The sequence below is a fragment of the Rattus rattus genome, chromosome X (assembly GCF_011064425.1).
Source record: "Rattus rattus isolate New Zealand chromosome X, Rrattus_CSIRO_v1, whole genome shotgun sequence".
In the NCBI taxonomy this organism is placed as follows: Eukaryota; Metazoa; Chordata; class Mammalia; order Rodentia; family Muridae; genus Rattus; species Rattus rattus.
Window position 1 is genome coordinate 16,942,465 of NC_046172.1, and position 15,968 is coordinate 16,958,432.

Sequence of the window (15,968 nt, forward strand, 5' to 3'; positions counted from 1 at the left end):
TTTGTGCAAAAAAAAAAAAAATAGGGCTATCCATCCTGTTAGTGTGAAAGTTTGCAATCATGTTTAGTAAATAACAAGTTTATGTAACTAGAGAGCTATTTAAAATAAATGTATGATTAGCAATGGTTTTATTGGTGTGCCTGCATTATATTCTTTCATATCTGGGGCTCCATAAGATTTTGGGGGACTCAGTGGGAACCTTGGACAGAAAAAGTTTGAAGAAGCTCTTGTTTGAACCCACAGTTAACCATGCTGCACCTCAGATTAATGGCAGTTTGCTTTAATCTCTTCAGGAGTGATATGGTGATTTCTGACCAGGAATCTTGGGAGATTTTACTGTTTTGTGTTTGATACTTTCTCATGTTACAGGAAATAGCATTTCAAATTTTTCTTTACACAATTTCTGATCTTAGTATAGAGAAATACAATTCAGCTTTATAATATTGATTCTACAGCCCTATGTTCAATCAATTCAAATATTTGATATGTACAGTCTTTTACATTTTTTACAAATACTTTAATTCCTTTTAAAGTTGGGTTCCAAAAAAAAAATAAAAGTTGGTCCAAAAAAAAAAAAAAAAAAAAAAAAACCAGATAAATGTATATGGTAGGCATTGTTCTACTGCTGTGAAGAGACACCATGTCCACAAAAATTCTTTTAAAGGAAAGCATTTATTTGGGGCTTGCATACAGTGTCAGAGATTTAATCCATTGTTAAAATGATGGCAGCATGCAGGCAGACAGTACTGGAGAAGGAGCTAAGCAGTCTACATCAAAATCCCCAGGCAGCAAGAAGAAAGAGACAGTAGGCCTCACTAAAAGCCCACCCTCAGTGACATGACATACTTCTTCTAAAAAGGATCAGGCAACAAGCCCACAGCAGCACTCTCAAGCACACATGCACGTGTGCGCACACACACACACACACACACACACTCACACACACACGCACTGACACACACTTTCCCATATATAGACTATCATTGTCTGCTATTTTAAAATCTGTACTAAATCATTCCAGGGCACAATTGGTCTTATTTTGATTTCTTACTATTTTAATATTTCCCTCATTTTCAGATGTTATATTTTTCTTTCCTATATTAGTTTCTTTCTGGTCCATCCCGGTTTTGCCCATGATATTCTATGCAACTGTCCATATCATAAGGTTTGAGTATGCGTTTCCTTCCCCATTTCATTCTAGTGTGCATTCTGTCTCCATTTCATCCCATTCTGCTTTCTGTTTCAAATCCATTTGCCATCCCACCTTATTAGACACTCTAAACACCATTCTATTCTATTTTTGTGTCCAAGTCCAGTTGCTCATCCATTCTGTTAAGTGTCCCATTTGTTTCTGCTAAAATTATAAATGTGCATAAGCTTATACCAAGCGTTTCTTCCTCTCAGGACTGATCCACAAGACACATTTGAGTATATGAGCAATCTTTAGTGAGTACAGTGATGTGTATCTCACACTGATATTAAAAAATAGAGAGAGCATACATATTAGTCAGTATAAGAATGTTTGAAAGCATATGTTTCCTCCCTAAATACTTCGTTGTTTTTTTGAGACAGGGTCTCATTATGCAGCCCAGGGTGATCTTCAAATTGAAATCCTTCTCTCACCCTTCCCTAGTGCTACAATCACAGGTGTGAGATACCACACCCAGCTCCTTGTCATCAAGTATTCATTGACATGGAAAATGTATTTTCTTTTTTTTTTGGAGCTGGGGACCGAACCCAGGGCCTTGCGCTTGCTAGGCAAGCGCTCTACCACTGAGCTAAATACCCAACCCCGAAAATGTATTTTCTTGATACCCCCCAAACAAGTTACAAACAATACTTATGCATGAATAATCATATTTTCATAAAACTAATATATGTATATATATGTATACGTACATCTAGTCTATGAAGATATAATTAATATTTCCCAGTATTTGATTGTAGGCATGAGAAAATTTAGGTGCTGGTTTTGGTATATTTGCATTTCTGTTTTGGGCTACCAAAACTGACAGCTCTGATGTAGTAATTTAAAATGAGAGAGAGAGAGAAAGAAAGAAAGAAAGAAAGAAAGAAAGAAAGAAAGAAAGAAAGAAAGAAAGAAAGAAAGAAAGCAAGCAAGCAAGCAAGCAAGCAAGCATCTTACAGGAAAATTGTAAAACCCGGCATTTGGGACCTGACATTCCTTGCCGAGCATTTTAAATCCAAAACTATGTGCACCTCATCGTCTCCTTTGAAGTCCTTATACCTCTCAGCAAACTTAAAATCTACTAGATTCCGTAGCCTGGTCACCGGGTTACTTAAAGGGGAACAATAAGGTTATGCATGGCCTAGAGATCAAAACTTATTGGTCAGCATGTAGTAAATCTTTAAAGTGATTCCTGTACCAATCACAAAAAAGTCAAAACTTATTTAGGATGTTGCCTATAATTCATGTAGATGTTCCCACTCAGGTCAGGGTGGAAGGATTGTGAAATTTATACTGTTGACCGTGGAAAGTGATAGGGAGGGTGCGGTAGGACAGGAGGAACACACCAGAAACCACTAGAAGTTTCCCTGGCCTTCTCCCACCCAGCAGGAGGCCTTGCCAGGTGGAGGGAGGTTCAGCCGGAAGTTGGATGTGGAGGGGGATTGCTTACAGCTGGCCAATCAGAGGCTAGAATTTGGCCAGCCCCACCCACTCTGCCACTGTATCCTGTCTCTACCCAGCATCCTTTGCTGGGTCCTGGGAAGCCACTTCACTGGGCACGAAGCCTTCGAGAAGCCACTTCACCGCGCGAAGCCACGGAGAAGCCATTTCTCTGAACTAGTAAGACGCTGTTAAGCCGATATGGCCTCATATTCAACTCCCAAGAAGGAGCGGACTGCACGTAGAGGCAGTGTCAGGTCCCAAGGTAAAGCCCCCGTCACAGTCTGCAGTGGCACCTCAGCGGCCGGCAGCGCTTTCCAAGGCCTCGAAGTTGACTTGGGGCCGCCTGACACCTTCTCGACTCAAGGTAAAGCCCCCGTTACTTGGGGTTCTCGCAGTCTGCAGTGGCGGCACCTCAGCGGCCGGGCAGCGCTTTCCAGGCCTCGTTGACTTGGGGCGCCCTGACATCTTCTCGTTCAAAGGTGAAGCTCCCGTTGGTTCAGTTCTCGATCTGCAGTGACACCTCAGCGGCTGGCAGCGCTTTCCAAGGCCTCGAAGTTGACTTGGGGCCGCCTGACACCTTCTCGACTCAAGGTAAAGCCCCCGTTGCTTCGGTTCTTGCAGTCTGCAGTGACACCTCAGCGGCTGGCAGCGCTTTCCAAGGCCTCGAAGTTGACTTGGGGCCGCCTGACACCTTCTCGACTCAAGGTAAAGCCCCCGTTGCTTCGGTTCTTGCAGTCTGCAGTGACACCTCAGCCCGGCTGACAGCTTTCAAAGGCCTCGAAGTTGACTTGGGGCCCTGACCTTCTCGACTCAGGTAAAAGCCCCGTTGCTTCAGTTCTTGCAGTCTGCAGTGACACCTCAGCGGCTGGCAGCGCCTTCCAGGGCCTCGAAGTTGACTTGGGGCCGCCTGACACCTTCTCGACTCAAGGTAAAGCCCCCGTTGCTTCGGTTCTTGCAGTCTGCAGTGACACCTCAGCGGCTGGCAGCGCTTTCCAAGGCCTCGAAGTTGACTTGGGGCCGCCTGACACCTTCTCGACTCAAGGTAAAGCCCCCGTTGCTTCGGTTCTTGCAGTCTGCAGTGACACCTCAGCATGGCGCGGCCTTTCCAAGGCCTCAGAAAGTTGACTTGGGGCCCTGCCTGTCTCGACTCAGGTAAAACCCCGTTAGCGGTTCTCACAGTCTGCAGTGGCACCTCAGCGGCTGGCAGCGCTTTCCAGGGCCTCAAGGTTGACTTGGGGTCGCCTGACACCTTCTCCATGGCTATTGAAAACCTGGGGACATTTTCTGTGCCTGACAATCAGCCTTTTGACCCTGAGGGTAGCTTTGGCCCAGACATACAACTTGGACGTGTTAGGCCCATGACAAGAAGCCAGAGAGAGCTAGGCCAAGCCCTGAGAGGCGAAAAAGACAGCAACGAGCCCCCAGCTCAAACAAAGAGCTGTAGAAAGAGGAAGCAGCCCAGCCAAAACCTAACGACAAAAAGTCTAGGTGCACTTCAGCTTCCGGAAGCTCTCGAGTTGCCCCATAGGCTTCAGCTACCATCTTCTCTGAGCTCTCAGCCTAGCAGCAGCCACCATTCTGAATATGCAGTGGGGAACCTAGACTCCCCAGGGCCTACTACCCTTAGGAGCACCACCAGGTCAGGCCCTGTGTCTACTCCAGCCCCTATGGCCCTCAGCCAAGCCTTTCTGACTGTTTCTGGTCCTCCCAGCAGTGCCCCTGGGTCCAGCAGTGATGAGAATGTCCAGGAACTCAGTCAACAGACCATTCTGCAGGCTCCTGATGATGGAGTTTTCTGCAGGGAACCTGACTCCAGAGGCAGTGTGATCCCCGGAGGCTGGGTTCTCCGCTCACGTGTGGTAACATTTGGTCATCATAGCCCTGCACTGGTCAGCCCTGAGGTTCAGCCCGAAGTCCACACCATAGGCTGGAATTTACGCCCTCGGGCCACTCCCCGGATTCCTGTTCTTCACAGTGGTCCCCCGGTGTCCAGTCCTGATACAGGCAGCCGTGCAACACAGAGCAGAAGCCGCAGTCGCAGTGCATCCAGGCCCAGTCGCAGTACATCAGGTCCGGCTCTGACCACCGGCGACAAAGCCGTGAAACAAAGGAGCGGAGCCTGAGCCTGAGCCCAAGTCCGAGTCTGAATCTGATCACGAGCTCGAGCTCGAGCTCGAGTCTGAGTCGGAGGCCGAGGCTGAGGCCGAGCCTGAGTCGGAGCCGGAGGCCGAGGCCGAGGCCGAGCCTGAGTCGGAGCCCGAGTCGGAGTCAGAGCCAGAGCTGGTGGAGATGGAGCCTGGCCCTCGCAGCCAGTCACAAGCAAGGCCTTTCACCTCTACGCCTACACTTCCAAGGAGATCTTCACATGCAACCGCAAGCTCTCCTCCAAGGCGTCCAGTCCGTATGCGGGCCTCTTCCCCTTCTCCTCCTGGTAGGCTCTATCCTTTGCCTGGGCAGTATGGTGAAGGTGCCAGTTCTTCCTCCTCATCCACCAGTGAGCTCTGTGTTTCAAGCCCCCATTCTTTAAAGGGCTCTTCACCTCCATTAAGTGACTTGAGTTCTGTCTCTGGTCCTAGTCCTAATACCCTTTGGCGTGCCTTGATACCTGACCTGGATAACCTCCATTCCTCCTCAGAGGAAGAAACAGAGGATGACCCTCACTCTCCTGCAGAAGGGGAAGTGTAGATGATGTCCCTTATTCCACCCTTGCTGTTATTCTTTGTGTGTTCTAGCAGACTCACAAAAGGAATAAGCCCTTATACACAGTTGGCTGTGTGGTTGATAATCTGAGGTTTCTAGGGTTTCTACCCATTCACCAGTAGTCTGAGCAGTTTTGAAGTCCCCTGTTCTCCTCGCCCCAACTATTTAGCACTTATAAGGACTTTGGTTCCATTCAGTACCCCCATTATCTTTAAAACAGCTTGGGTTGTTTATTTGTTGTTGGGTTTGGGTGGGGGCTTTGGTTGTTTTTATCTTTTGCCCCTGAGTTGCTTTTCTGTAATTAAGTATTTTTAATAAAGTGTTAAGTTTTATTTTAAAAATTTAATCTCTTTATTATTGTACAATTTTATGATTTTATATTTGGAGAATTAAGAAGCATCATTATTCTGCTAGCTGACTTTTTAAAAGGAAAGAAGGAAAAATATTCCTCTGTCTGAGATGGAGGTCTGCCCAACAATTTACTACTGAAGATCACCGGTGTAGCTTTTTAGCATAGGTGATTTGTTAACTTGGATAAAACCCTATGAAGAGTCAGAAAAGGGGGAGGGTGGCATGATCTCAAGTGGGGAGGAAAAATGGAAAGCAGGGAGGCAGGGAAGAAGACGGAGGAAGAGGAAGAAGAGGAGGAGGAGGAGGAGGAGGAGGAGGAGGAGGAAAGTGGGTCCAGTGCTTGAAGATAGGGGCTTCCATTTCTATAGTATAACAGTATTTATGTATTGGAAGTGGGTAGGGAGAGGGGAGAAAGGGGGTGGATTTTGGGAGGTCTGGGATGAGGCTTAGTCATAGGAAGACAGGTTCTGGTAGTCATCAAGTGGTTGAGCATGTATTGATAAAAAATTTCCATCGTGAAGATGTTGGTACATACGAGAGGCAGACATTTGGAGAGAAATGCATGAATAGTGTGTTTCCTTAATCATTAGAATGGTATAAAGTGTAAATAAAGCCAGGAAAATCCCTCCATCCCCCCACCCGCCATATACTTTCTCCTCTCTTTTTCTAGTATATGATCCAATACAAGCACAGACCCTGGTTTAGTCCTAACCCTTTATATTTTAGAAAGTAATTGTTTTTAATTTTTTAAATTTTATTTAATTTTTTACACTCCAGATTTTATCCACTACCCCCTCCATCCACCCTCTGACTGTTCCACATATCATACCTACCCCTTCTCCACAAGGATGTCCCCACCGCACTCCACCCCCACCCTGCCAGACCTCCCTATTCCCTGGGGCCTCCAGTCTCTTGAGGATTAGGTACATCTTCTCTGACTGAACCCAAGCCAGGCAGTTCTCAGCTGTATATGTGTTGAGGGCATCATATCAGCTGGTGCTGCCTGGTTGGTGATCCAGTGTCTGAGAGATCTCAGGGGTCCAGGTTAATTGAGACTGCTGGTCCTACCAGGTCACCGTCCCCTTCAGCTTCTTCCAGTTCTTAAGAAGCACTATGAATGCTTCCGAAGATCTGATATTTCACACAAAAAGTGTCCACTAGGACCTAGTACCCTGCCACTTTTTCAAGAGTTTCACGTGCCCTCATTCCCTGAGCATGCTTCCAGGGATTTCAGATCTCTAGTCTCAGTCCTTCTGAAGGTGGCGTAAGCACACACCCCCCCCCTTACTTCCAGGCCCCCGAAGTAGTCATGAAGATAGCTTTGGTAACAAAGGGCAGAAAAACTATAGGCTGAGGCATTTTCAGGGTTAGGTGTGAGACATCTCATGGAAAATGGAAATGAGAAAACATGAGTCATGACATTCATTTGTATTTTTCTATACATCAAAAAGTTTAGTGTCTTGCCAATGCGTATAAAAACTTGTAGCTTCAAACCAAGAGTTTTGAGAATTCTGCGTCTGCTATGCTGTTACTCCAGCACCTGTAGTGTCCCTTGAATTTCTCTTGCACTTGCCTGGTAGTGAAAACTCAAAGCTTTTCCAGGTTCATCTGTTAATTGCCAGTGGTAGGCTAATTTGTGTTTCTCTCCTTATCCTTTTGGAAACTTTCCACTATAGCAGCCCCTCAGTAGGCACAGGCAATTGATTCCAGCAACCCCACTGGCTACGAAAACAAAACAAAACAAAAAACCCAGAAAACAAAAACAAACAAAAACCTCATAGATGCTCAAGTAAGCTTAAAGAATGAAATAATAACCAATCACTGTGGTATATGCTTGGGGTCCTGGCTACTCGAGAAGAACCCGAAGGGGATTGCTTGAGCCCTGGATTTTGAGGTCAGCTTGGGCACCAGAAGGAGACCACAATTCCAGAAGAGAGGAAGAGCATACAGGATTTATATTAAAATCTCTTAAGTTATTTAAAATTCTAAATTCAGTCCTAAGTAAGAAGGTATGAATTTTGTTTGGGGAATAAGGGGAATGCACTCATATTTTTTCCAGTTACATTTTTACTCATAAATGGTTTTGATAATGCAGTTGCTTGGATCTGTGGATGCAGATCCCACAGGTGCAGAGCATTGACAGTTTATCTTCCCTCCAACATAGATACTGATGTATACATAATGTGATGGGTAACACTTTTTTTTCACATTCACCTGAATCTTTACGTACTAGATGGTATCTTACAACCTAGATTTATTGAAAATATCTGTGCCCTGGTTAGTTGGTTTGTTTTTTATCAGCTTGACACAACTGAGAAGTAACACAGCTGAGAAAATGCTTCCATGAGACTGGCCTTCAGTGAGCCTGTAGGACATTTTGATTAATGATACATGTGAGAAGGCTCAGCTCACAACAGGACCAGTGTGTTGTCCCCTCAGCAATAAGCAACTTTGCTCCTCCGTAGCTTCTGCTCTGCCTTCCTTTGATGATGGATCTGTGATGTGTAAATATAATCCAAATTACCACCCCTACAGTTGGTTTGGGTCACAGGGTTTTATAACAGCAATAGAAACCCCACAATAACATACATTATATGTTGTTCTCTGTATTTGTTTTGTTTTTATGTGGGCTTGGGGCTAAAGGCAGAGGTTGGGGAGTAGGGGGAGTCCTTAGAGTCATTTCTGTCACCAATTTCTCTACTCCCAAATGTCCTCACTCCTTGAACAATGTGCCTGATGATACCAACAGGCCGTTTATATTTCTAGAAATAAAACAATGGATTCCATTATCTTCACGAATGGAATGAAGTAGAGAAAGATAATATTTAGATTTAAACATGAGAATAAAAACTCACTAGATATATGTGCCACAAAATCTTTGAAACAGAGGACGTAAGGGTTTTGGAGGTTTTTTGTTTTGTTTCGTTTTTATTTGCATGTTTTCTTTGTTTTCAGATACAGTGTCTTATAGCCCAGGTTGGCTTCAAACTTGGTAGGTAGCCAAAATTGATCTTCAGCTGAGCTTCTTGTCTTCATCTGCAGAGTACCAAGATAACACATGTGACAGCAATATCTACTTTATGTGGTGCTTAGGATCAAACACAGGGCTTCCTGAACACTAGGCGAGTACCTTACCAACTGAGCTCCTTTATTAGCCTTGGAACATACATTTATTGTTCTGTTTCCTTTTTGTAAGTAGCTTTACAATTTTCAGTGGCTAAGACTAGAAAGAGACTATTTATTTAATCATTTATTTGTATGTGTTGCCAGAGATCAAACCTAGAACCTCACAAAATGCTAAACAAGAATTCTATTACTGGGCTACACTCCAAGCCCCCCAAATAGACTATTTCTAATGCAGTAAGTTGTACACCTCATAATTAATGGAGAGCCAGAGCCAGCATTTATTCACAGTTTACAGTTGTGGAAAGTAAGGAAAGAGGCAGTTCTATGAGCTTCAAAATCCCAAGGCAAACCAACTAGCTCTACAGTCTGTTTTGAGATTTGAATTCTGGTTTTTGATTTGTCTCACTGTTACTTGACAAGCTGGTTAATCTGAAATCCTCTGGCCTTTTGTCACTGGCCACAGTAACAGTGAATACCCCCAAGACTATAGTAAGGATTAAAATGGACTGGGTATCTGCCTGGCATAGAGTGATGGTTTCAGTTTTACTAAGATTATGATCACATGTACTGAGATTTATTTTTTTTATACTACAACATCTGGATCTTCAAACACTTCGTTTGTCTGCCAAACAACAATACTTTAAAATTTTAATTAAATTTATTTCTGATATTTAAAGTATAAAGGACTTTTCACAGGCTATTGAGCAATGTTTTTGTGATATTGAAGATATCTGAATAAAATGAAAAAGAAAGTATTATGGCTCTAAGGAACAATGATTCTGAAATTAGTAGGTCTTTTCTAGTTGTTAGTTTCATCTCGGTTCATTGTATGCTTTCATGTTAATGGATTAACATATATATATATTGGGTTAATATTTTTGACTGTAAATTACATTATACCTTACAAGTAAATCTAACAGATATAAATCATGATATGCTTATAGGGGTAAATACCACTTTGATGTTTATACACACATAATGTTTAATATGCAGGACATCCTTACAAAGTATATTTTCACAGGGATCCCATTTTAAGGAATAGAAGCAATATAAAAATAATACTAGCCAGGCAGTGGTGGCCTTTAATCCCAGTACTCAGGAGACAGAGACAGACAGATTTCTATGCATTTGAGGCCAGCCTGCTTTGTGGAGCTAGTTCCAGGACAGCCAGGAACACAGAAGCCCTGTCTCAAAAGAATAAAACAAAACAAAAACAAAACAGGATAATATGAAAACTTTAGATTTCGTAATTGTCCTTTGTGTGCTTCCTTTGTTAAGGAGATGGCATGGTCTGCCCTTGCAAAAAGTACTATTTCACTCAGTGTGAAGGTTTGCAACTTTCATCTACTATTTATTGTGAAGTCTGTATTTTTAAAATTCAGTCAACTCAAACTTCATATGGAAAGTTAAAAAATCCAGGACAACAACATTAACTTCAAGTCGCATGTAAAAAAATTGAAACATGTTATAATTTATTGTAGAGGGAATATTAAAATATCTATGCAAGAAAGGGTTTAGAAAGTAGCAATAATTGGGCCTGCATTGACTTAGCTTGTAAAGGCACTTGCTGCCAAGCCTGAATACCTGAACTTCATCCATGGCATCCGCACAGTAGGTGGAGAGAACTGGCTTTGGCTGATTGGCCACGCACTTACATAATGATCACAGAGATAAATATGATAAAAATGTAGCAGAATGTGGCCATAGTTTTCTTCCTTGGAATTCTGGTGCTGTGTCTGTAGCTTCCTTTTGTGTCTGCCTTCTCAGTGATGGTCAGTCTTCAGAAATAGCTATTACCTGGGAAAGGGGCCTTAAATGGTCCATCTCAAACTCCTGCCCCACTCACAGCTGGGCACAGCTTTCACCTTAAGAGTTCTGTTGGAGAAAGTACCAGGGTTATCTGAAAGTCTTTTGTAGTCTTTCTCTGAAGGTTGCTCAGTAATCTATAATGTATAGGGCTGGTTTTATGAATATATGACCTGTGCAGTCATATAGGTCTCCACTTACTATGAGGTCATATTGTCATGAAATTCCTAAGGATGTTTAAACAAGTGGTCCTACATTTTTTCCCTTCCATACAGTGTGTCATGTATTCAAGGGTGACTTCAAACTCTATTTGTAGCTTAGGATAAACTTGAACTCCTGATCCTCCTGCCCCAACCTTCCAAGGGCTGGAACCAAAGTTGTTTGCCACCAGTACTAGGTTGGAGATTTTATTTTTCTCTGGACTTCACAATCCTGATACTATAGTTTATAGTTTAAAAACGAATCCAATCACCAGAACCCCAAGAAGTATAAGAGAGTGGCTGGGAAGGAATAAAAAAATGTCATTATACAAGTGAACGTCTAGTGACACAAACTGTGTAGAACACTGTAGGAAGACAGACCTGGGGTTAAAAGGTGGCCAGATTTCTGCCTTGCTGTTTGACCTTGAGCAAGTTGCACAATCCTTCCTCCTTATCCTCGCCCCTTCCTTTTTTGGTCTCCAATTGGGTCAGTAATAGTATAGTAGTATATAGTAATAGTAATATAGTAATAGTAATATAGTAATAGTAATAGTAATAGTAATAGTAATAGTAATAGTAATAGTATCTGCTCACAGTCAAGTTACATAGGAGCATCCTATCCTGATCCTAGCCACCATCTCTGGTTCATGCATTTCCTCTGTTTCCAGAGTCCCTTGATTTTAACCACATCAGAGCCCTCATTTAAACTGTTTGCAACTATCTTCTGTGGACCTACCTAACTACTGAAGTAAAAGAATTTTGTCCATTCAAGATTGATTGGGGATTTTCCTTGTGTCCCAGGATCCCATAAAGAGTTATTCATTGAAACAATGCACATGCTTGCAAAAATAAAAATTCACAAATGCCTTGTCAAAAATTAGTTTTGGAGGAACATATGAACAAGGAACATATGAACCTATAGAAAAAAGGGAGAGAAAAAGACCTATATCTTGTACCTGATTGCATTTTTAGAATCAACAAGAGCCAGAATATTGGAACTAGGTTGTGGCTCAGTTGGTAAAGTCCTTGTCTACATACATAAGTTTCAGGGTTCTGTCCCCAGAACTTCATAACCTGGTATGGTGGCGGCACATTCTTGGAGGTGGAAACAGGAGAACCAGAAGCTCAAAGTTATCCTTGGCTGCATAGTGAATTTAAGGTCAGCCTTGGTATTGCAATCATACAGTGTCCTCTGCTATATTACTCCATATTATAAAACAGTGGTTCTTTTCAAACTCTACATTGTCCCAGCAGACTGTTCTATCAGTAGCTTTTTACTCTATTTTGAGGGAGAAGGATGATGACTGTAGCCCCTGGGTGGACCCCAAACCTACCCCATCTTTCAGGTATCACCCATTCAGCACAAACTGGTCGCTAACCCGGAGAGTAGAAGCAGAACTTCCTGTAAGCTGATTGGTCCAAACTGAGGCCATAGGGACACATGGACATATTAAAATCCTACCAGGAAAAGTAAGACCAAGAATTTATTGGACATGGAAGACCAAGAAAAGTATGTAAGTCTTTCATATGGACCTAATAAAGACACTTAACAGTGCAATGACATGGTGCTACAGCAGCTTGTTATCTGATAGACAGTGTGTGTATCAGGGACAGAGGATTTTCTGGCTGTTCCTGTTGCTTCTGTTTTGCCTAGTCTGCTGCTAGTGACACTATCTCCTAGCAACTGAACTCAGCAGTTTCTCAAACCTGATTCCAGCAGCTCAGCAGCAGCGGTTTCCCCCATCCCAGCACCGATCCAGTTCCTGATCTTACCAATGCAGACTTTTCTTTCAGTCCACTTCAGAAACCTCTTGAATGTTGATTGTGTGACCTGTGATATGTAATATTAGTAATTAAGTTAGGAATTGAAAAAACCCAGAGTGACCTAGACCATGATTCCAAGGTGGGCAGAGTATAAGGCAAATTGCTGTCATGGAAACTGCTGTGCTTTGTGGATTTGTTGTGATTCAGTACATTCTGATATTGTGGAAAGACAAGTGGGTCCTGTTCATCTGTGTTTCTAGCATAGTGTAGTCATGACACTGTGCTACATGAAACTTGGTCTCTTAAAACAAACAGACAGACAAAACTATGTTCGTTATATTTTCACTTCATAATGCAGTTGGATCTTTGGTAGTCTTTTTACTCATTTAGTCTCAGATACTGCCTTAAATATGATGTTGTAAATTTCTAAACACATTACTGCTGCTCTGTTTAGTGTTTGTTACATGGCAGCTAATCATATCACTTTATTTTATAAGCAAGAGATTAAAGTAATTATCTGTCTTTTAATATTACTTCAAGGTGTTTTGTGTGTGTGTGTGTGTGTGTGTGTGTGTGTGTGTGTGTGTGTGTGTATTTGTGTTTGCAGATCAGAGTTCAATTTTGTGTATCATTCTAGAATTCTCCACCCTGTTTTTCTGACACAGGATAGACACAGGACCTGCAACTCTAATTATATTTAAGCCAGCTGCCTGGGGCGTTAACTTCACAGACTGAGCTATCATACCAGGCACAAGACAACTATTCTTTTTTATTTTATTTTATTTTTAAATTGGGCGGTGTTTTATTTTCCTTTACAATTTAATAAATACTTCTTGATGACTGCACGTGGGATAAGACTGCTTGGTAGTTCAGAAAGATCACAGTGATGGTGTTTTCCCGACAGTAGTCAGTTGAAGGACTTGTATGATGTCACTGTCAAACCAGCAAGACTGTATTTATGCACCCATCATTTTCAGAATAGTTGGTAACTTGGGCACACTTTCCCCAAATCACCTTGCCTCCTTGTGATCCAAGGCCCAACTCCCTCACATTCACTTCAATGACTGTACCTTTGGAGATCACACCCAGGGTTGTGTATAATGGGGATGAGGGATTCTTTTTCACACCGAGTATAGGCAGGCAAAAGGTTGCCTTCAGCTCAGGGTGTGTGACATGGGCTTTTTTGAAAGGTAGACCCATTGACCTAATGAACGTTTCATATTTAGGTGGTTTTCTTGTAAAAGCATCACCAACAAAGCATACTTTTATAAACATTCTCTTCCATGCCTTCTTTGTTCTTTTCCCTGTTCAAATAACTTTCAACACTTTTGTTTCTCCTCAGGCACTAACTTTGGGTAGAGAGGGACCTTGCATTTTCCCACCTTTTCTTTTTGGTTTCTGCTTAATCATGTTGGAAAATACTTTTGCTCTCTACTGCCCCTCTCTGTCCAGCAGATAGGCAGGGACTGTCCCCTGTGGCGACTTCTCAGTCATCCTTCTGCTTGGTGTTTCTCTTTTCATGCATCTTAATAGTCTTTTTCATTTGTATTTTCTTAACATGGTGCTGTTTATGGTAGAGCTTAGCCTTCAGGCCATTTTTTTTTTTTTTTTGCCTTCTTTGAATGTTCATGGGCCTCCCAACCTTTTTTCTTTCTCTTTTTCTCATGGTAGTCCAAACAATATTCATATCATTTGCAGTGCAATTCAATCAATTCGTTTTGTGGCATGATGACAGCTGTGAAGCAGCTGTCCATGACCTCCTGGGTTTTAAAAACCTCTTAATTTCTGGGTGTCGCTGGCCCACGAGCCTGCTTCACTCAGTTCCATTCTTTTTAAAACTTAATTTGAGTTTTTCCTTCAATATATTTTGATACTATTCTTTTTTTCTCTGTCAACTCTTCTAAGATCCTCCCCACCTTCCTAACATTATGTTCATTCTGGCTGTTTCTCGGGGGAGGGGGCAGGGAGAGAGAGAAGAGAGAGAGAGAGAACGAGAGAATGAGAGAATGAGAGAGAACAGAAAAAAAGAAAAGAAAACAAACAAACAAAAATACTAAAACAAGTTGAGCAATTACTGCAACTCCTCCTAGGCATAAGGCCTATCCTGGAGTGTGGTTGACATACCTGATAACACTCGGCGGAGGAAACTCATTTTCCCTGTGCCAGCAGGTAACAATTGCAAATAGCTTCTTGGTTCGTCCTGGCACCCCAGGTACACTTCTTCCTCTCAATGCTTGGACTCCCATCTGCTTTGAACTGATGCAAGTGTTGTGGGTGCTGTCACAATCTCCGAGTTCAGGTGTGCATCAGTCCTGTTGTGTCTGGCAGACCACTGTTTCCTTGGAGTCTTACATCATTGCCTTTTCATTCTTACAGTCTTCGGTCTCTTCTGAATACATCCCTAAGCCTGGAGGCTGCAGAGAGGTTTGATAACGATACTCCATTTAGGGCTGGGTTTTCCAGAGTCTCATACTCTCTGCAGTTGTGGGTCTTGGTGTAAATTCACAGTCTGATGTTTATCTATACAGATGTGGATGATTATTTTATTGGTTGTTATATTTTTTGTCTCTTAAAAACAATTTTTTTGTGGAACTAGAAATACTGGAGTAATTACTTAACAGTGACATAAATGGTTCCTATGGTTAATATGTATTTGATGTTTTGTTTAATAAGGATAGAACTTGGGGCCTACCCTATGTTAGGAAGTGTGCTAGAGCCTCAACTCAATGCTTCAAAAGAAGTTTCTTGTAAAGAAGTTATTTTCTCAACTGTATGTAGTTTATTCTCATTGGTAGTATAAAATTACAATTCTACATATCTGCTAATACTTGACAAGGGCCAAATATTTTAAATTCAGAAATTTTATAGATGTATAGTGGTATCTCATTGTGGTTCTTATTTATTTTTATGTTGTTAGTTAACTTTTGATTTTTGAGATGTTTTTACTATGTAGGTCAAGATGGTGTTGAACTCTTAATTTTCTTTTCTGTCCTCCAAATATAGGAATCACAAGTCTGTGTCATGATGCCAGGCTCGTTGTAGCTTTTAACACCCATTTACAAATGGCTTATGATGTTGGAATCTTTTCCTATGCTTCTACATCAATACATCAATTATTGGGTGGTTGTCCTTTGAATTCTAACAGGTCTTTTCATGCAGTCTCACTCCTGTATACAAGACTGGCCTTTAAAATCAAGATAATCGTCCTGGCTCAGCTTTCTAAATTCTGAGATTAGAGACAAAACTTGCCATACCCTGATCATCATTTTATGCTTTTTGTGCTGTCTATGGAGAGCACTCAATCTCAATTTTGTTGAGTTCTAATTTATCAATTTCTTCTTTTATGGACCCATATGCTTTTAGTACCACATCTAAGAAGCTTTTCTGGA

General features: G+C 42.1%; 1 protein-coding gene and 1 pseudogene across 1 annotated transcript; one reads left to right on the plus strand and one right to left on the minus strand.

Moving 5' to 3' along the window:
- The first annotated feature begins 2,125 nt into the window (after window positions 1-2,125).
- Ezhip (EZH inhibitory protein) lies at window positions 2,126-5,594 on the plus strand. The gene is made up of 5 exons (XM_032890226.1): window positions 2,126-2,996; window positions 3,147-3,337; window positions 3,447-3,784; window positions 3,819-4,731; window positions 4,793-5,594. The coding sequence occupies exons 1-5, from the start codon at window positions 2,831-2,833 to the stop codon at window positions 5,315-5,317; spliced, it is 2,133 nt and encodes a 710-aa protein (XP_032746117.1). The 5' UTR covers window positions 2,126-2,830; the 3' UTR covers window positions 5,318-5,594.
- A 7,921-nt stretch (window positions 5,595-13,515) lies between these two features.
- LOC116888945 lies at window positions 13,516-14,306 on the minus strand (annotated as a pseudogene).
- Between the last annotated feature and the right edge of the window lie 1,662 nt (window positions 14,307-15,968).

What these genes read in the sequence shown, in the direction of transcription:
- Ezhip (XM_032890226.1), top strand. Translation starts at nt 2,831, where the DNA reads ATGGCCTCATATTCAACTCCCAAGAAGGAGCGGACTGCACGTAGAGGC. An exon ending in TGACACCTTCTCGACTCAAG is followed by an intron (nt 2,997 to 3,146) that starts GTAAAGCCCCCG and finishes CTCGATCTGCAG; the next exon opens with TGACACCTCAGCGGCTGGCA. An exon ending in CCCTGCCTGTCTCGACTCAG is followed by an intron (nt 3,785 to 3,818) that starts GTAAAACCCCGT and finishes CACAGTCTGCAG; the next exon opens with TGGCACCTCAGCGGCTGGCA.